This window comes from Orbicella faveolata, unplaced genomic scaffold, assembly GCF_042242905.1.
Source record: "Orbicella faveolata isolate gen_17 unplaced genomic scaffold, um_ofav_v1 contig_2, whole genome shotgun sequence".
In the NCBI taxonomy this organism is placed as follows: domain Eukaryota; kingdom Metazoa; phylum Cnidaria; class Anthozoa; order Scleractinia; family Merulinidae; genus Orbicella; species Orbicella faveolata.
The window spans coordinates 5,822,964-5,844,284 of record NW_028301547.1 but is presented as its reverse complement, the minus strand read 5'-3'; the positions used below and the strand labels follow the sequence as shown (position 1 = coordinate 5,844,284).

General features: G+C 38.3%; 2 protein-coding genes and 1 non-coding gene across 4 annotated transcripts; all 3 read left to right on the top strand.

Annotated features, from left to right (window-relative positions):
• Positions 1–1,688: 1,688 nt before the first annotated feature.
• Positions 1,689–1,760, top strand: Trnap-agg (transfer RNA proline (anticodon AGG)). The gene has a single exon. It is a non-coding gene; the product is annotated as a tRNA-Pro (tRNA).
• A 6,668-nt stretch (positions 1,761–8,428) lies between these two features.
• LOC110044556 (archaemetzincin-2-like) lies at positions 8,429–15,869 on the top strand. Of its 2 annotated transcripts, XM_089288922.1 has the most exons (4): positions 8,429–9,271; positions 11,809–12,185; positions 14,461–14,533; positions 15,681–15,869. In XM_089288922.1, the coding sequence occupies exons 1-4, from the start codon at positions 8,746–8,748 to the stop codon at positions 15,806–15,808; spliced, it is 1,104 nt and encodes a 367-aa protein (XP_089145048.1). In that variant the 5' UTR covers positions 8,429–8,745; the 3' UTR covers positions 15,809–15,869. The 2 variants fall into 2 exon arrangements, with proteins under 2 accessions (XP_089145048.1, XP_089145047.1); XM_089288921.1 differs by lacking the exon at positions 15,681–15,869 and having other exon boundaries at positions 14,461–14,825.
• LOC110044555 (uncharacterized) lies at positions 15,784–21,251 on the top strand. The gene is made up of 3 exons (XM_089288923.1): positions 15,784–17,122; positions 19,065–19,172; positions 20,320–21,251. The coding sequence occupies exon 1, from the start codon at positions 15,922–15,924 to the stop codon at positions 17,113–17,115; it is 1,194 nt and encodes a 397-aa protein (XP_089145049.1). The 5' UTR covers positions 15,784–15,921; the 3' UTR covers positions 17,116–17,122; positions 19,065–19,172; positions 20,320–21,251.
• The last annotated feature ends 70 nt before the right edge of the window (positions 21,252–21,321 follow it).

Here is a 21,321-nt window from a genome sequence, read left to right as displayed (position 1 = left end):
CTCCAGGTCTCTGCTTTTTTGAAAAATAGTAGCCCATGATTAGGCTACCTGATGGGGTGTAGTCAGAAAGAGAGCCAATAGAGAATTTAACAGGAGCAAATCCTGGGGATTTACAAGTACTCTGCTTGGGTGGCCCCCAGTAGTCATGGTGTCATCTTGGCAAACTTGAAAAAATAACTCTCCAGAGATGAATTACCCCAGGTGAAGTGGGAACAGAGACACCTAGGGGAGGGGAGGGAGGGGGGGGGGAGTGGGGAGTGGGGAATAGACCATAGCTCCCTCAGCCCCACTTGTAAATCCATCTGTGATCTGACAATACATGTAATTCATTACCCTTCAATTGGGAGAATAACAATTGCTGTGGGGTGTGAATTGCAAGCAATTACATTGCTTTTTGAGTTCTTTTCAACGTTTGAGGGTTTCTATAACTCTAGGAAACACAGAGAAGATGTTTTCTTTTTCCTGCCCTTAGGCACATGAGGACACATTGCCTTATAAGTTAGAAAGTAAAATCACTCTTATTTCAATAAGGTGTAATCATGTCATCATTACATCAACAAATTTGCACTAGTTCTGTTTTCATCCTGTTTGAAAAGCCTAATTATAAAAGCGGTTCTCAATTGAGCGTGGAAAGTAGAGTCATTTTTCAAAAAATCAAAACCAAAGTTATCACTCCAGTCCATCACATAGTTTTACTTCTGATTAGACGACAAAGAGGCACAAGTTTTTTTTAAGTTAGTCTTTTAGCATAAAGATGTAAAACCAAATGCATCTCTAATTTGCATTTACTTTGGCTTTACATTGCTACACTAAGCTTGAAAAACTCTCGCTTTGTGACTCACTTAGACACGATTAACTGCATTTGAAATCAGCTAAATCTATTTGCTTTGGGTTCTGCTCATCCCACTAGATTGTCTGTAATTTGCATTCTCGTCCCCAGAGGCCACGCTCCTTTTGGTCAGCACCAAGAATTGTAACCCCTGGGACGGTCCAATTTTCTGAGCATGCACAGAGTATTCGTTTTATATTCTCAGCCAGATTTGTCAGACTTGACTCTGAGCATGCGCAGAGTGACAGGAAGTCTGTGAATTGTGGACTTCCGATGTTGGACCTTCCCAGAGGTCACGATTCTTGGTGCTGACAAGAAGGAGTGCAGCCTCTGGGGACGAGAATGTGTAATTTGTAATTGATTCTGATTTCAGAACTCTCAGTTGAGAACTGCTCTATTTATTATCAACAAATGGATCTTTTTACCAATGTCACGCAATATCAACAATTTTTCTTATTTTTCACTTTAACAAAAGTAAAGTATCAAAGTAAATATGTGAAGTTTGAATAGAATACGTTTCAGAGTCGTGAGACCATGGGACTGCAAACTTGCCATTTCTTTTTACAGAGAAATGTTTGCCAGTGGAAACCACTTGCCCCCTAGTATACATCTGTAAAAACTGGCAAGTTCAGGGTTCCATATATTGCCAACTTTGCAGCAGATTTTTCTGAAACTTTGCTTATTTACTAAATTTCTCATGGCATATGGAACAGTGTTGCTTCCTTCTTGTCTGAATATGAAAATTGGAAAAGTGTGACATCGGTCAAAAGGCCATCAAGGTAACCATGATGAAAATCCGGGTCCGCGAGAAAGATATTTACATTTAAATACATAAATTTCGCCACCATGGAGTATCCGTGGCCTGTTGGTCTAGTGGCATGATTCTCGCTTAGGGTGCGAGAGGTCCCGGGTTCAACTCCCGGACAGGCCCATTTTCCTTTTTCTTTTTGCTTCATTTGTTTAATTTTCGTTAAAAATATTTTTTTCATAGAACATCTTCTTTTCCTTTTTTCAAGGGAAAACAAAATAACCGCACGCGCACACGAAGGCAAACAAAAGCGAAGGGGGTCGCGGGCCAAAATTCAGTCAGTAACCGCTTTGTCATCTTATCTATTATTATTTATTAATTCTTTTTCTCTATTAAAATACTTTGAAATGTATCTTTAAAAAATTGCATCTTCCTTTAAACGACTAATTTCGCGTTAAAATGGACGTGTTTGTTCGCGAGTTTGTTTGCAGGTCGCCATATTGAATCTAGAACGAGTGAAGTCTGGGGAAGAGTAAGAATACAACTCTGAGGCTGGACCTCTGGCAACAGCGGAGTGTATTTAAAATTGCAAACATTTTCAGTTCATTCGTGTGCGACGGGCAATAGATGAAGTATAGTGATAGGGTAGATGTAGACGAAAAATGCAGACTGTGGATGGAAATTGTAGGCCGCGAACCGAATTAAAGCTGTAGGCCGCGAACACAAGTAATTTCACAAGATACACCACTGCCCTTAGTAAACATCTGAAGCTCAGATACACTTGTGCAAAGGAAAGAAATATTTTTATAGTCTAATAAATAAATGCGCATCAAATCAGAATTTCCCAGTTTGTAACATTTGCAATGGGGATCGAAAAGCCGACATAACACACCTGGGGGGACCCTAGACGGGTTTATTTTAACACAGGCTATCTGGTCCACAAGGCAGACCGTCGAGGAAGCCATTTTCGTAAGCTAAGGCGCACATTTGCCTTCGTATTGGTAAGTAAGTATTGCTTTATTATTGTCTCTTTACTTTGGAGCTCTTCAATATACAACGCAAAGATGAATCTTAGCGGCCATTAAAATTTGTTGTTTAATGTTTGAAGACCAAATTTCGAGTTTCCCTCGAACAAAACTGCCATACGACCTGCTGAAAACCTACAAGACAAACCAATCAACCAAATACAATCTCTTATGAAAAGTTGTTTGAGATGGTTACCTGTCACATTAGATCAATCACAGGCATTGTTGTCAAGTTGATAAAGACGAAGCTGGTTTGGAAGTTTAAATTATAACGTTTAAAATGTAATCAGCATAAGGAAACAGTCGGGGAGGGTTACAATGAGCACTGTCAGTTTGCCAATACGATCTGTGTAACTTCGTAATCCTTGGTAAGTTGAACAACTTTCCAAGAAGGGCCAAACATGCCTCGTTTTTTTTTTTTTCGTTTTGAAGTCTATAGTCATGTTAAAATTGCAACTGCATAAACTGGTAGTTGAAGATACAGCTGTAACTGTCTAGAAATATTATGGTAACCTCTGTCAGTTAGCGGAGTGCCATGCTATGATGCATAGGAAAATGCACATGAGACTTCACTGGCCTCAGTAAGTTCAATAATTTTCTAACGAGAACTACATATACCTCGCTTTCATTTGGAAGTTAAATAGTGATGATATTTTTATTAAGTTGTATCATTACAAGAACCATTTTTTTAAACGAAAAAAATTATCGGGTAAGGTCAGCTCTTCATTAAAAGATACCAAAGCCTCACTTAAGTGCTAAAACAATATAACATCTTGTAAACACTAAGCTATGTTTCAGAAACAATTTCAATTTTCTACTTAACAGTTACTTATTGTACATTTTATAGCGCCGAACACGCTTGTAGGGAGCCCGATTGCTCAGAAAATTTGATAAACAATTTTGGTTGTCACGTGATTATCCGTCCGTCCATACACCCATTCATGTTAATCAATGTGAAATGTCACACTCTGCAACATCCTCGTACCCAGGGCTTTTTCCTCAGAGAATAGGGAGGGACGGGTTTACCGCGTACATCTTAGATATTGGGCATCCATGTTATGGTCAATTGGCACCTGTCGAAACAATGTATCCACTGACCAGTATCATGTGACCATATCGCGAGCTCATGTTCAGGAAAATGATGAGAAGTCAAAGACAACTGCAAGGCTGACAGAGAGTCGTATATTTAAACCAATATTTCGGCTGGCCTTCTTCAATTTTAGATGTTATTTGATTGTGAAAATGAAATAACAATATTATATAATGGTAGATTTCGTAACACATATTTCGAAACTAACAGGAGTAGCGGAAATGAAGCGTAACATCTAACAGCCACGCTGCAGAACTCAGAATTCGTCGACTATCACAACTCTCTTCTCTTCCTTGGATTCTACATAACGGCACTATAGAAACTGACCTATACACCAAACTTTTAGACAAACACCAACCCCTTCCTAGTTCATCATAAGTCAGAATCATGAAATACAATGTAAAACAATTACACGTTATGCTGAGAAATAAAAACCATAATCATAAGTGCAATCAACATTTTTTAAAAAGACTATAACTTAATTTCCATTTTGGTATTTTATAACAAAGAGCCTATAATTTATCTTCTGGATGACTTTCGTGCTGTTAGAGTTTTTGGTCAACCAACTGACAAAGCTAGTTCAGCAATACACACGGGATCCAGTCTACTGTACATTCAGCTGACCCCTTCTGCAGTGCCACGTCCATCTATTAGCACAATACACAGCACCAATTACATTAGAAATAAAGTACAGGACATTCTTTGTCGAGGAGGCATAGTGTAGTCTTTCATCGTGGCATAAATGACGTAACTCTTGCTAAATTATGATAAAACATACGTTGAGACATTGCCAATCGAATTTCTTCGCATCAAGCCTTAGAGGGTCCACCAGCAGTTGCAGCAACTGAGGTAGATAACTGAACCTGTCACAAACAAAACAAAAATTAAATAAAGAGAAACGTGTACTGTGACACAGTAACGTTCTGTACTGAAAATTAATGAACAAAGCTATTTCAACATTCACTAACTAGAGTAAAATGTATTTTTTTAAAATCACCTCTGAGTCACAACTGGATCGTGGTTTCTATTTCTTGTATGCTGGGAGGGAATGAGACATATGGCACATTAAGCCTTGAGCTATCAGCTTAGCAGAAGACTTGCCAATGCAATTGTTACATTAACAATTATAAATCATAATAGGATGACAATAAAATTTGTAGCGGATTCAAATGGTAGCGTTTCTGTGTTAGATAGCCACCTTCATCTTTCAAATGGTGCCATGCTCGCCAAACGCAAACGAGATGACATCGAGGGCGTGTTAAATAAGTTAAAGGCTAAGTTGTTGATTGGTATTAATTTGTGTACAGCCACTTTCATAAAAATTCAACTGACAGTGGTTACCCTAGGGTCAGTCCAAGAAGGAATTGAAGAATTCCAGAAACCCAACTCCTTCTAGTCATCTTCGAATGGCATCCACGAAATAATTTTCTGAAGAGCGGTAGCAGAATATCGTATCGCGTACTTTAAGGTCTTCTGAGTTGAGATTGGTATGCGTAGGGGCCAAACCACCCCCCTAATGTTTCATGAAGGCTATATTTGCTTGGTTTATATATTTCTGAACCAAGTTTGGCAGATGAGCTTTCTTTGTTCTCCAGTTTATTTTAATTTGGAAGTTGTGACAGAATGTCAGATTATGACGTCATAATTGATGACGTCACCAAAATGTGTAAAATCTGATAAAAAGATTATGTCATTGGAAAGGCGTTGACATCAGGAGTAAAATGCCGGAAACCGTTTTTTGCTGTGATGATTATTTTTCGAGATATGGTAAGTTAAATATTTTTTTGCTGTCCCCCCCGGAATTTGCTTAACCATACTGTCCTTCTTAAGTCAGTCTCTCTGGTTTATTTTTTTCAGTTTTATTCTAAGAAGGCTAATAATCTAGAAAAATAGAAAGCTTGATGTTGTCAAAAATCGTATGGTTTTAGAAATTTGATTTTCGGCTTTGTTAGGATGGTATTAACAGTAAAAAACGGGTGACGTCACAGGTTATGACGAAACAAAACTAATTTTAACGCAATAACACTAGAAGGAGTCAATACTTTTTAAGTAATGCGAAATAATGTGAAATACCCAAGAACTGACGAAACATTTGGAGGGTGGTTTGGCCCCTACGTGGTAATCAAGCTGCTAGCCCCGGCGTTGGTGAGGCTGATTTCCCGTACAAGATAGGCATCGTAATTCACATCACATGATAGTGCTGCAACATTTCCAAGTTAACACACACTTTGGGCACTATCATGAGAGGTGGATTAAGTCGTCGTCGTCGTCGTCGTCGTCGTCGTTGTCGTCGCCGTCATCATCATTTTTGCTACACAGATACTGAATATCCGTGTAAAAAAACATTTTTCTCCAGACAAATGCTCGCAGTAGAGCTGAAACCCCTCTACGGAGCTGCTGTCCTTCAGGCCGTGTTTCTATTTGCTTTGCTAAGGAAGCACCTTCGCTGTATTCAGTAAAGACAACGTGTTAGAGAAAGATGATGTGAATTTCCGATCAAGTCAGATGCCTCATTAAGGATGAGTCAATTCCTATTAACACTGAGATCAGACTGCTGCTAGTGGCAAAGAGGCAGAGGAAAAATCTCTCAGTTTACAAGGCCTCAGTCACAGAACAGTATTTAAACGCAGTCCGTCTTGTTATTGTTGTTTCCTGGTTTTCTTGCAGGCGACCCGCAACGCGCAAGTCACTATACTGATCCACTATGTCGTGAAAAAGTGCCACCTTAACACACTTTAATACTGTATTTGAACTGTGTGCAGTGATATTAAAAATTTATCAAGATTTAGTGAGACAAAGTCAGGTTGTGTTCGTAATTTTCTGAAAAAAGCATGATTTCGAAAAAGGAATGCATAGCTATGTTTCCAACATTGGCTTTAATCGAAATTCGTCGAAAAAGGCTGGATTTAAGGAAAAACCGCATTTCCTTTAGCATTTAAAGAAACCGTAAGTACGCCCGATATATATTGGAAGTTACCTTATCAGCGCGTGCGCAGTTTACACTACCAGCACACTTCGGTAAGATCAGACAAAGCCAAACGGAGTTGGCTTTTCTCTTTCTATTGCTCTTTTTTTTCTGTCTTTCTCTTATTTTGTCTTTGCTTGTACTTTTTTTACTTTGCATTTTGTGAAACTCAAAGAAAAACATCTAAAATGTGAGCGAATTTGGAAGTTATTGAGTTATTTTTATTTTCTGCGCTCAGGCTGACGTAAGTAACCGGAAATGAAATTTCACCTCCTTAGCAACGTGCGCGAGCGCGCGCATAAATCGGTTAATGGGCCCTTAAAATATCGGTCATTTTGAACAGAAAAGTAACAAAAAAGCAACAATTACAACAATTACCTTTATGGCAAATCTCAACATAACGATTAAGGCTAACAAACCATAGTTACATCATTCGTTCCACTGAATCCATTCATCTCGATAGAAGCCATGGCCAACCACACGCCTTCAGCGAACAACATACGTTCACAGAAACACTGGACATGCCTCTTTATGATGCGTCTAGAAATAAAATGTTTTCGTTTATCTTTCATTTGAAAGCTCACCCGATAGTTGACAGCGAATGGAGCAAAAAGAAGGAGGAAAAACTTGAACACAATGCGAGGGCGTCAGCTGATGGGGAAAAATTAACGCCCGGGCGGAGTGTGGGGGTATTCAGCGGGCATGCTTTTAAATAACAAATTTTTTGCGTAAGCGTCACGGAATATTCAAGTACCATTCACACAGATCTTTAAAGTTAATTTATTTAGGTGTCGTCAATTGTCATCGAATAACGCTTAAAACTTTCAAAAGTGTGCATTCGCTCAATGTTGCACACCTGGTATCATTTTTACCTCTGTTTGCGAATTTATAATACTCAATTCTTTTTCCCCTCTTCTGTACATAAGTTACAATTACGCCATTGTGCGCAGATCGTCCGGCAAAAATTCATTACAATGGAATGGTAGCATTCCGAGTTCTGCATTGATATAACGCGGACAAACGTGGCCTTTTTCCGAGGCATACTGAAGTACGTTGTTCCATCAATGTGGCAGCTGACTAAGGTTTAATTAGTTTAACGGCAAAGAAAAAAAAAGAAGAGAATTTCTCATTTTCACTTTTAGGTTTACTGACATGGAATCGATATGATGTTATGCCATGTTCAAAACAACTGGTAAGAGGCTCCAGAATTTACAAATGGAATTAAGACTCGTCTCAAAACAAAACTCTTGTTTAAGACAAATAATCTAGGGCTAGTTTATAATGCAATCAACTATAAAAATGGTTCTCAATGAGGGCAAAAGAAGAATGGCTGTGATAGGATTTGGAATAACTGACACCGAGGCAGTTCGCATGGAATTATTGGGCGAATCCGTCGCAGCCCACCCAGTCTTCTCCGTCATCATCTCGGCAAATCTTGCATTCTTCCTGCAAGTAAGATTCCTTACTATGGCGATCTGACAGAACAAAGCAGCTTGAATTCGATGACATATATTTTTCGAGAAATTCTTTAAGATCACCCTCGAAAAAAAAACAAAGACATAGCCATTTTCCTTTCTATAATCATGCAAATGCAGACGGAGATATTCCTCGTCCACTTTGTCCGCCATATTTACATTTTACGCGGGAAAAGTATGTCTTATATTACGTATGTGCATGTGAAATGTCCTTTAATTTTACGGGATCACTTACACAACGCATTTTTACATAAAAGTGTGTCCGCTGAATAACCCCACACTCCGCCAGGGCGTTAATTTTTCCCCAGCTGATAGATGCAACTGCTGAAACAAAGCGCGGGGAGGTGTGCAACCCGTGCAAATGATGACGTCAAACTCAGCACCAGTACCCCATGAGTAACGACAGCCTTTCTCGACTTTTTCCGCGATTTTCCGCTGTTATATGTACGTCAAAACATAAATACGTAGTTTAACAAAGTTTGTATCAGTCTTCATTCTACACTTTTTTTTTCGCGGCTCTTATTTTGTCATTTAGAATAATTTGCACCCGCTCAGTGACGTCAACGAGATTTTCCCGCGCAAAACTGCAATGTAGAAAAAGACTGGGGACCATATGGACAGTAAAAAAAAAAATGGCGGCTTGCTGTGTAAGGACAAAGTCTTGAAAAGTATCCGAATTATGAACAGACCATCATCAAAAACGATTAATAACAGAGCTCTTATTGGAAAACTAAAACGTTTTAACAATGGAATACGGCGTTTCTTTGAATTAGCGACATCGCCGACAGCTTCAAGTCAGAACCTGTTTGAAGAGTTTACTGGTGATCCCCTTGATCGCCGGGAAATACAAGCATACCCCCAATGGAAAGTTCAAACTTGTTTCAGGAATTTAAATAGACATCAGAAAAAGCGATCCAGGCAAAGGAAAATATACATTTTGCCTATAGGTCCCTTTCCTGAGGTTTTGTGGAGGCCGTTGCGTGGAATGGAAGTTTCATTATTTGATCTGATAGTAAATTTTGCAGCTGTTTTCTTCCACGGAATGACAGTAAAACTTGTGGACGAGGTTCTCGCCACGGAGGTGAATTGCAAGAAGAGGATACACCCTGACACTGGAAAACTGCAGTTGTTAGTAACAGGTAAGGTGTGAGAATCCTTAGTGATCAATGTTTAATTTCTCCTGACGACTGAAAAAAAGTTGGATCGTGTACCAGTACTTAAGGTAATTCCTCTGAAATAAAAGTGACAATAGATTTTTGTTCAAACTTTGTCCACTGAATATTTGTCATATGATGACTTCAATTTTGAAATAAAAATGGGGGGTGCCCATGCTCATTAAAGAGCAGTGAGGCATTGAAAATGTCCCATTTTGGCATTATTTAATGCTTATTATAAAAACACATTCCCAGTAATTGTAAAATCTTTGTGAGCCCAGACTCATAAGAACACACATTAAACTACAGTCAATACATTGTGTCAGACACAAATAAACATTTTAAGTTTGATTCAGACAGAAAGCTAAATCCTTGATTAAAAATTTGAACCAAATTTCTTGACGTGGTTACCGACTGCAAAATAGAAAAGATCAGTCTTTTATCACACAATGTTTATGATTAGTTGATTACAATGACAGGAAAAAAAAGTGGGGTGCTCGTGCTCGTTGGTGAGCTAGAGCCATTTTTCAACTGACAGAGCTCAATATCAAGGCAAATCCGTCATGTTTTCAATATGCGCGTGCACGAATGCGTGCTAATGACGCCATAAATTATGCGCAGTAGGGATGCACAATGCAAATGTGAGGAATGACCTTAAGACATCCGCAGTCAACTGTCGATCAATGCTCTCGATCTCCATCTTGATCAGCACTCAATCAACATCTCGATTGATACTTTGTTGACACTCGGTCAACACTTGGTCAAGATCTGATCCATACTTGATCGGCAGTCAGTTGATACGTAGCCGAGTGTGGACTGATTTACATATATTCATTGACACTCGATATCGTATCTGCAAAAATTAGTCGACTTTCAACCAAACCTCGTTCAAGATGTCAATCAAGTGTCGATCGAGTGTTGATTGAGTAATTTTAAAACTGTAAGTGCAAAATAACGTGAAGTTGAAGTTGAAGTTGAGCATCAATTGAGAGTCGATTGGGGGTCAATCAAGGGTCTATTGAGGGAGGATCGAGGGTAAATCAAGGGTATCAATGGTATTTGACTGAATTAGTACCCATGACCAACTGTATTAAATCTTAGGGTTAGTTATCCTCCGAGACCCAGGGGCAGATAGTCAGGACAGAGGAAGTCAGTGTTGTAAACAAAAGTTTTGTTCTTGTAAGTGTAAACTTTTTTATTGTACCGCTTTTGTCCATTTGACTTCCTCCTGACCCAACTGTCTGCCCCTGGGTCTCAGAAGATAAGGTGTGGTTAAAGGTAGCTAGAAAATCTTTGGTCTCAAACATTTTTGCCTTATGTTAAGTCTAAAGGGCACACTACTAATGTCAAAGGGGACTGGCTGGGATGACCTCTGACTTAAAAAATAGGAAGGTTTTTGCAACATCAGCAAACCTGGCAAAAGAGACAGCATTTAATTTGGTTTCTGATATTATTTTTCATTAACAAGACACCAGAAACTGGAGAATTGAGCAAACTGTCCAATGTTCCATTCTAAACCTTTCACCACAATAGACTTTTTCCGTATTCCAACAAACAATGGTGCAGAGTCAAGATCAAGGAGGACAAATGTACATACAGTATGTAGCAAATGACTTTGTATGAAAATGTCCAACCCAACCTCGCTCTGGTACCATTGCTTGTATGCACTGAAGTAGAATGCGAGAAAGGTCTATTTGTAACAGATTTCCAAAAAATGTCCAATCCATGTGAGTCTCAACCCAAATTAAGAAATTTTTCAATCAAGTGGAAAGAACTCTATAGGCCTGGGCACATGTTGTGCTTTTGATGTGCTAAAAAATTCTGGATAATAAATGCCTTTAAGTTCATCCAGTTCAAGAGGGGGAAAGGGAACTTCTAAAAGTGACTTTTTTCTTACCATTAAGCTATTAAAATTTCATACATATTGGATTGGGCAGGGAGGATAATGGTTCAACACTTTCCAGGATATCTGAAATCTATTGCATTTCCAAAATGCAAACCATTCAGCAATTGAAGTAAATGGTGTTTTTTGCCAGTATAGTACAATGTAGATGGCTAGTTTTGACAAGAACCTTAGACAGTGGTATTATTTTTTTTCATTTCAAATGACTAAGATAATAGACTGTCCTGTTAGATATTTACAAGTATTTGCCATTACCACATCCCCCACATTACACCTTGTTTGCCCCCCAAAAATTCTGCATAACCTTTGTTTCCCATTTCTCCTGGGTATTACAGTCATTCCAAGAGAAACTGAAGACAATGCTTATGCAAAAATTTTTTTGGGGGGGGGGGCGGGGGGGGGGCAAACAAGGTGTATTATGAGGGATGTGGAAATGGCGAATGGCAAATGAGCAAGTAAATGAAACATTGACGAACAAATCCAGCAAGTGCCAAGGTGGAGGGCATGAGCTGGGACCTCCAAATTAGATGAACTGGTCCCATTATAATTCAACCTTGATGCATTAAAGACATGTCCACCTTGGGGCAAGTTGGCTGTTTTTGTTTTATGAACATTTCAGATGTGTTAAACTCCTTGAAGACCTATCTTCCTGCCGATGGTTACTGCATCATTGGCCTTACATGGGTGGATCTCTATCCTGGGGAAGAGTGGAATTTTGTCCTTGGTGAATCATCTTGTGCAGATGGCTGTGCCGTGATGAGCTTTGGCCATTTTGAGCCACAGTCTTATGAAAATAAGCTGTTACATGAAACTCATAGTCCCCATCATAGTGATGATGTACTTCTTGTATCCGCGGCAATTCAGTGTGGCAAAAATGATTGGACTTTCTCCTCGCTGCCTGAAAACAAAAACAGCCAAGATGACATCAGGCTTTACTTGGAAGACTTTGCAGATATACGAAACATTGACAAGCAAATGATTTGGAGACTTCTGAGGGTAAGATCTCATGTTTGCTGGTTTTGATGTCAATGACAAAATGTGCGTTAATGATATTAAACTAAACCACATCATTGAAGCTTATCCTGGCCTCCATAGCATGATTATGAAGCATTCAGTAGAAAGGTGATTGCCTCCCTTGCAGAAGGGTCTTCAGTCTACCATGTTTATGTCAAAAAAAAAAAATTTAGTCTAATGTAACAGGGCTAAAAAAAACCCATCCGCTTGTCTGGGACAAGTATATTTTCCTCTCGGGCAAGTAACTTTCTCTCCTGAATTGTCCCACGGGCAAGAACCCAGGCAAGTCATTTACCGACTAAATTTTTGATAACGATTTTGAAACAAACAGTAAGTGTTAGGCACATGGGTTTAATCAAGTGTTTAGGCAAAGCTTCATTAAAATTACTAACTATTATAGCAATGTTTTGTTGATTGCATGATGCACTTTCGCAGCTCAGGGGTGGTTACTTAGCACGTGATCAAAAGCTGCACTAATCAAATTTCCTTCCATGACTAAAAATAGCTGTATTCAGAATGAAAATGCCATGTTTATTTCTCAAAATTTCAACATTTTTTGCAATAATTTTTCAGTTTCACTGTATAAAACCAAACTCAACATCAATGTATCAAAGCTGTAGACCAAACTCGACATCAATGTACATGTATCAAAGCTGTAGAAACTGTACTTGAAAAGAAGTAGTATATTTCTACGGCAAAAGCGAAACCCTCGCCAGCATTTTTAATGAAAAAATCCAGCTAAGTCCAGGGTTGGACACTTAATTTTCACAGCACTCGCCATTCGGACAAGTGACCCTCAAAATGCACTCGCCTGGACCAGTTTTCACTCGCCCAAAACTACCCCCCCCCCCCCCCACCCCCTCTTCCTCATATTCCCTCATATCACAGGCAGCTTTCGGGACTTTTTCATTCTTTTTCTCATTGACAACTTTAGAAACTCCGGAAATATATTCCACATTTTGGCTGCAATCAGTTTACTCCATTTTTAAACTTACCGGGAGAACACGCATCAATCAGAGTGCTGGGAAAGTACAGGAAAACAATTAGCTCGCAAGGTTGCCGAGCATGTGGCAGACTGAGGATTATTACTTCAATGAAAACTTCTATTTAAAGACTTTAAACCCTAAGAAAACGCAATGGAGGTTCTTTATATTTCAAATAGTTTTTTTTTTATTGACGAATCTTTGTGACATCCCTGCAGTTTGCAGTCTGCAGTTCAAGAAATTGCACTCGTCTGTGAGGCTGCTACAGGGTTTGGCCCTTTGTATGCCTTTCATGAAAGTCAGCAAAATGTCTCATTTAAAATGTTCAATAACATTTTCTGTAAAATGAAATAATTGGGAACAAGGGTGGCATAAAATGTGAGAAATCAAGGAGAGGAGACTGCCTTTTCTTTGTTAAAATAGCTAATACACAGACAGCCAAAAATTTACTGCCCCTTCTTAGCTCTTAGCTCCTATTTTTTATGGACCTTAAACCTGCTCCTTCCCCCTACAATCTTCTCTCTGCACCTGTATTTAAGAAATAGAAAACATGTACCATGTTTCTATTGAGTTATAGAAACACGAGTGGAAGTTAGGGAGAACAAGAAATGCTGTGGGAACACGAGCCATAGGCGAGTGTTTTCACAGCTTTTTCGAGTTCGCCCAAACTTTCATGAGTGTTTCTATAACTCAATAGGAATATGGAGAACATGTTTTCTCTTTCTCGCAGAAAACACTGCGATGAAAAAAAGGGAAACAACTTGTTTACTTTGATCATCAAAATGTGAATTCTCTTTGCTCGCGCCATCATTACGTCAACAGCTCATACTAGTTCTGTTTCTATCAAGTTATAGAAACACGATTTTTAACCAATCAGGGCACATATTTTCTTAGGGCTGTTATCTAAAGGTAGATTGATATCTCAAATGACTATTTACCGATCAGGCATTCTCATGGTCAGTTAAAAAAGTTTCTGGAGCTGATCACCCCACCAACCAACCCCACCCCCCTCTGGACATGGAAGTCCCAATAATGACTTTACTCAAAATTTGCATCCTTTGTGTTAACATTAGGGAATGGAAAGCAGCAATAGTTAAAAATGAAACAACATTTTGATGTCTCCATGTCGTCATTCTTTGTCTACATGCTTTCTTGACCCTTTGAGAGCTGTGACAGTATTCTTACTTATCATTTTGTCTTGTATTTGAAAGAAAATGCTACCTGCTTCCACGGGCTACAGACTAAGTAAATAATATTATTTGTTTGTTTTCTAGGTAGCAAGTCATGAAATCTGCCATGTGTTTGGAATGGCTCACTGCTTGTATTTTGCATGTGCTATGAATGAAAGTAAGTCAATCCTTCAAGCGGAAAATCAACCACTATTTCTTTGCCCAGTGTGCTTGCGTAAACTTCAAAAAGCTGTAGGCTTTGATATTGTTGAACGGTACAGAGCATTGTCCAGCTTTCTGAACTCTATAACTCACAGTGACCTTAGTAACAAAGTAGATTTTCAAAACCAATGTTATCATTCTGGGGAACAAGGACCATTGGAGAGTTCTGGATGTAAATTTGAATTGTCCATTGATTGGATCAAAGCTATATTGCTGTTTATTGAAAATAAAAATTCAATTTGACTGAATGAATCATGTGCTAAATATTGAATCAAAATTGTGAAATCAAAATATGACTTACTATAATCCATCAAAATAAATTATTTTCTTTGCATGTGATTGAGCTAAACATGTCATGTGATTGAATATACCCCAGCTAAAACTATGAAATATCCGAGTGACACTTTCCAATTTCCAAATCCTGCCTGTTGCGAAAAATAGCACAATAGCTCTCATTTGACTTTAAAAATATGCTTTGATCTTTGTCCTTAGACATTATCTGTTCCTCAAAGCTCACAGTTTTCATTGATCTTTGCTCTTAGAAAACTGTGCATGAAATGCACTGATCCATAATCCTATTCTTGTAGTCCCACCCCAATCTCTCTTTCTTTTTTTTAATGGGAGTATTCAAGTCAAGTCAAGTCAAGTCATCTTTATTTAGGCAGGGTAGCCCCATCAGCCATAGGCTGGTATCAAAAGGGGCCCTGCATAAAATTAAGATAATGTGATAAAAAATTGAGAAATTATTTTAAAATATTTAAAAGTATTGGGACAAATGTTTTCACTTTTCTTCTTCTTCCTGTTCTTCTTTTGGTTTCGATCCATTGGTTTCCATTTCCATCCAGAGCAAATTATATACAAATTAAAGGATATTACAGGGACGACGACTGAGAAATTCCACGATCCTCGAGCTTAGTTCTAGTAGTCCTAGCCCATTCCAAATTTTACAAGTAGTGTAACTTTAATTAATTTCATCTTGAATCAATCAAACGGCGTCTGACAAGAAAACAACAAAATAAACATCCTGTTAAAAGTTTCAAGAAGCGAGACCTGTCATCGACAAAATCCAGCCTTACGCATGCGTTTGCCTTTTATTTGCTGAGTTTCGTTGGCAGACAAATTGAACAGAAGCATGTTTCCGACATCCGACGGTTGTTTGGCGAAGAGTCTTGAAAAAGCGCTCCTCGAAAATCGAGGACAGGTTTGTGTCCTAAGTGAAAACCTCATCTGAAGGCTGCGGACGAGTCAAGCATGAAGCCGGCATGTAAAATCTATCTACTAAATCAAAGAAAGGATCGATGATCTTGCGATGACCTTTGTAAAAAGGATTCTTTCACTCCGAAGATGAGCGATCTGAGAGTTTGGGTGGATGGAGTTGAGCGAGTTGTACGAGGAGCCCACGAGGATACTACATGCGAAAACATCTTGCTCGCTCTCGCGAACGCCACGGGAAAGCTAGGAAGATTTGCCTTGCTCGAAAAATGGCGCGATCTCGAGAGAATTTTGCCGCGAGAAGCGAAGCCCATCAAATGCTTGCAGATGTGGGGAAAACAAGCGAGCGAAGTCAAGTTTGTTTTGAAATTAATGAAAGACAAATCAACTCCAAATGCGGCTGCAATAGGCGGAAAAGAATTCTGTTATGACGAAGAAAACACAACTGGGGATCCTTTTTATCGATCTTTTGAACAGAAGTCTTTGGAGAGAGTTGTTACAAATCAATCCAATAAACTGAAACGCATCGCGCGTGATTTGGAAATCGTGCAGTTGCGGATTGACTGTTGCGTCGAAGACGAGGAAAATTATTTATACTACACTGAAGAAGAAATCACCGAGGACAGAATCACTAAACTCGGGCAGGTTTTAAAACTTCAAGCGAAGGAACTAGCAGTCGAGGAAACTTGTGCGAACGAACTCGCGAAAGAACGCACTCGTCGAGAAAAACTTCAGTTCGAGCTTCAAGATCAGACGAGTAAGCTTCATCATTTAGATGTTCACATTTCGGATTTGGAAAACGTCGGCACAAAAATTTATTCTGTGCGTTCTCCACACGAATCAAAATCTGACAGTAATACCTCTGGCGTCAGTGTCAACGATCTGGAAGACCTTGCTCAAGAAATAGCATTAACAAGGGACGAATTGACAAAACAAAGAGAGCTCGCCGATCGCCAAACCGAAGAAGTAGAAAACATCAAAAAGTCGTTCACCGAACTCGAAAGTATTTCCCGTCAAAAACTGGTGCAGTTAGACGCGTTGAAAGGCGAGCCTTCGCCGTCGCCGGAATTACGCCTATCTTACTACGATTTAGACAAAAATCTTCAAATGGACGTCGAACAAGACACTTCATTAAATTTCCCCGACGATAAGCTCTTACTGCTTGATAAAATCAAGTTAATGAGTCCTGCGGTTTCTCCCTCGCCATCCCGAAATGGGACCCATACAGGCCTTTCATCACCTGGAACCGTGGTCTCGCGAAAATCTGCTCGACGCAGAATCGGAGGATTTGACGTTGCAGCAGACGAACCCGGAGTATTTGTCTGACATTGTGGTAAGTGTTTATTTTAATCTTTTTGTGTTTCTCTCTATGTGGTTTTGATTACAGGTTTTGGTTTGTGAAGTGTTTGGGTGAGAAACGAATTGATTACACGCCAGAACGCGCTTGCTGAAAGATGTTACCATTACAGTGAAAAGTGGCAATGATAAGCGATGTAACATTGTCTGCCAACGCAAAATTCCCTCCCAAGATGATGGAGGGTAACAGAAAACCAACCTGGACACAGTACTTTGCATTCCCTTCGCAATTTCAAGCAGACTGAAACACTTGAAGTAATAATTACTTCAAGTGTTTCAGTTATTGCTAAGAACTTACATTGTATTAAGCAGGTGTGGTTAGAGGAAGGGGAGAGGATTTGGCATGGAGATGTGGCATTGTTCTGAAGACAAAAATTTGCCTTAGCTCCCCAAGGAGTCTCCCATGCTCACCAAGGGAGGCAGAAGATTTTTTTAGTTGCGAAAAATACTTCGTCTCCTTGGTTACCGTTGCATATGCCTTATCAAGAAATCCACCAAAATTATTCTTGTGTCCCTGTCACTTTCCTGAGTTTGCTATCCTTGTAAATTTCCACCTCCCTATTCTTACAACTTCCAAGAAACTCTTAGAATTTTGTAACGTACCTTACCTAAACTGAAATTCCCTTCAATATGTCTGCAAGCTTAGATGGTATGTATTAATTTTTTTAGCCCCTCAAATGCGGTGCTTATTCCAGGGTAGCGCTTATTGCGAGGATGGCGCTTGTTTAAAAATAGGTAAAAGGAAGAGAGAAGTTGTCGTTGTTGTACTTGCAAAGCTCACTGCCCTCACAACAGAACTTCATATTGCAAGAATTCTGGACAGAGAACTTAATGGGCAAGTAGTGAAATGTTATCACTTTGAACTGAAGATCATCGCTTTTGATGAAAAGAAATTTCTAATGTTAGTCCCAAATGCAAATGCACCTATTCGAGGGAGGCACTTATCCAGAGATAGTGCTTATTCAAGTAAATAGGGTATGCTAGTCCACTACAGATTACCCTTAACATGTAAGTGTCTGGTGACATATCCTACTTGTCTCACTGGCACCCTTTTATAATCCTGGACAGACAGCTGCTTCAAAAGTAGAACATTTTGCTGAGAACACAAACCTCTCAGAACTTTACCTCATACTCTAGAACCCAACACACTAGATATGTCTCAATGGCAGCTCTAGGGGAGCCTCCCCCCGCTTGTTTTGGGTGAAAAAAATTGCAGAAGGAAGGAAAGTTGGCAGGGCAAGCAGCCCCCCCTCCCCCGAGCGTAACGTGTGGATCCACCACTGTGTCTTAGTATTGCACCTCTCACTTGGTGCCTTAGTAGTAGTCAGCAAAAGTGGCATGTTTAATTCATTGACAACTACATGTAATTTTATTTAGCTTAATCAGACTAAACTTGGAGAAATTTTTGCTTGAGTGTCAAAGGTTATCTGCATTTTGCCTTTAGTTTGCTCCACTAAGTATCTTATGAACTGATACCACTTTTTGAACCAACTAGAATTAAAACCAAAACACATGCCTTCCCGGGCTTTGTGCCAGTTATACCAGATACACGCAAATTTTGATTGGGTCCCTGGATTGTCTGAATCCTCTGCGATTGGCGGAGTGATAACTTTGATTTTTTATCACTTAGTTGAAAACTGATGTGATTGGCCAAGTGATAAGTGTGGTTTTTATCACTTAGTTGAAAATTTCTCAATTTATTTTGCAAGGAAGAGTGTTCAATGACAAGTCATTGTGCTCTTACCCTAGTTTCAGCCTCAATTTCAGTTAAACTCTGTGATAATTTCAAATACATACAGCAATGCAAAAGTTATTATCCCTTTTATAGTACACAAAATAAACACCATTGAAGGCATTCAATTATATTACAGGTAATTCTATGTGGCTGTCTGTGGTCATTGTTTCTTCTCTTATTGCAGAAACCAACTATCACTGAAGAGTTAAAAAGGAAACAGAAGACAAGCCAGGTTGAGTCAGTTGAAAGAGACTAATTCAACTCTAAAAACATACACTGCTGTCCAGTACAAGTAAGTGTATTTTTCTAGTGCATGTGGTATGCCTGTTTGTTTACTTGAAATATTTGCTCGAGATATTCCTGTTGTTATTTCAATAAAGAAGCTCAGCTTTTATATTCATTTGTTTGATTAGGACAAAACTATGTTCACATTCTAAGAGTTTTTCTTGGACACTTAAGTGGCATCCTTTGTCAGATTTTACAAGTACAAGGTTATCTCTTTTTTTATCTTTAATGCCTGGGTTAATTTCTAATATTAATTTAGTAATATGTAAACTATTTACATTGATCTACAATTCAGGTATTAAAATGGCAATTTAGTAATATTCTCAAAATGGCAGTCAAAGTTGCACCCTTGAATTGTTGAAATTCTGTAAATTCTATAAATTCCAAATTGGATATAGTATGTTGTCAGATGGAAAACCAAAATGGATACCATTTTGTTTTGAAAATTATTCTTGAGAAGACCTGTTAGGAAAAATGTGATTTGCCTCTTTTTCAAGGGTTATCAGCAAGTGGTACTGGTCAATTTCTTCAATTTCAGGTTGTCAAAGGAAAAATAATTTCTTCACGAGTAGCCTTTGTTTCTGAAGTCATCCATTTTGGGATCATTTGTTTGTGTTTTTTATTTGCATTTAATACCCCAAAGAATTTTCTTTGTAATTTTCTTTGCTAATTGTGAACGAATCCAAAACTGATAGCATTCAAGATGGACGGCTCTCAGTAAACCGCTTTTAAATGCACATTAAAAGTACTTCCACATGAAACAAAATTTAATACAACGACTGTGTAGTCCATTGGGGTATGGGAAATTTTAGAAAATGCAATGTAGTAGAAATTTGACTGAGCCATCAATGTTGTCTGCCATACAGGGCTCAAAGTTTATTTTTGGCTTTGGGAGCACTTTTGCAACCAGATGTAAATCTTTAGGCACTTTGCTGAAATTTTAGGCACACAGCTAAAAATCGTAGGAGTACAGCTTCAGATACCAAGAGCACCAATTCCAAAAAAAACTTATTGGATACACAGATTTTCCATCCTCTGCAATGTCTTTAATCTCTTCTTCATTGATCATCAGATCAACAGTGACATGACCAACCAAGAGGTGCACAAATAAATTACGTGTTGAATCTTTAAAGCAATTAATCTTTCTTTTTCAGGAGGTCTGCTATGTTTGGATGGAGGAGAATAATATTATTCAGATGCTGCTGCTGCTGCTGCTGCTGCTGCTGCTGCTGCTGCTGATGATGATGATGATGATGAATTTCACAATTTAGATGACACTTTGTGCAATCTGTGTGAATGACTTAAAAGAATAATTTAAGCTGCTGCTATGAGAGGTGGTAGTGTTAATGAACACACATTTCTAGGAAAGTTATTGTTACTTACGCAGAATTCATCTCTTGTTAAATGACCTACCAGTACTTTGTTAGGCTTTTAGCATAATTTTCAGTGAAAAAATGAACAGAATATGAAAGTCTGTTAACAAAGAAAGTATATTTTTTAATATATAGTAATAGAGCCTGATGTTAAATAACAGTAAGGTTTAACTAAGATAAGAGATATATGAAGTGATATACTATGGAAAGTTATTTATATTATTTATTGTGAACATTTGAGTTTATTGTGCAGTCAAAGCAACTTGTTTTAAAATTCCATAATTTTGACAATGTGACGGCAAAAGTAATGTATTTCTTCTTTCAATCCTGAAAATCTTTCAATGTTGTCTTGACAATGTCTTAATCATTGCAAGTGACTTGAATTTATTGTAATATTCAAAAAATGAAATTAATTAAAACCATTCCCCAATGGCAAATAGAATTCTGAAATGTTATAGCTAGCTAGTTGTACAAAATTTAACAAAACATCTTCTGATGAAGGTGTTATTTTATTATCATTATTACTATTATTATTATTATTGTTGTTGTTATAATTATTTCTATTTTTATTATTATTGTTATAAGTATTATTATTATTTTATTATTATTATTATTATCATCATTATTATTTATTTTATCCTGAACAGTTGGGGTGAACAATTATTTTTATGTCTTAATATTCTCCTCTCACTAAAAGTGAAGATTTTGAATGACATTGCTGCAAGTCTCAGTAATCTATAATTAAGAAATAGAAAACATGTCCCGCACTTCTATCGAGTTATA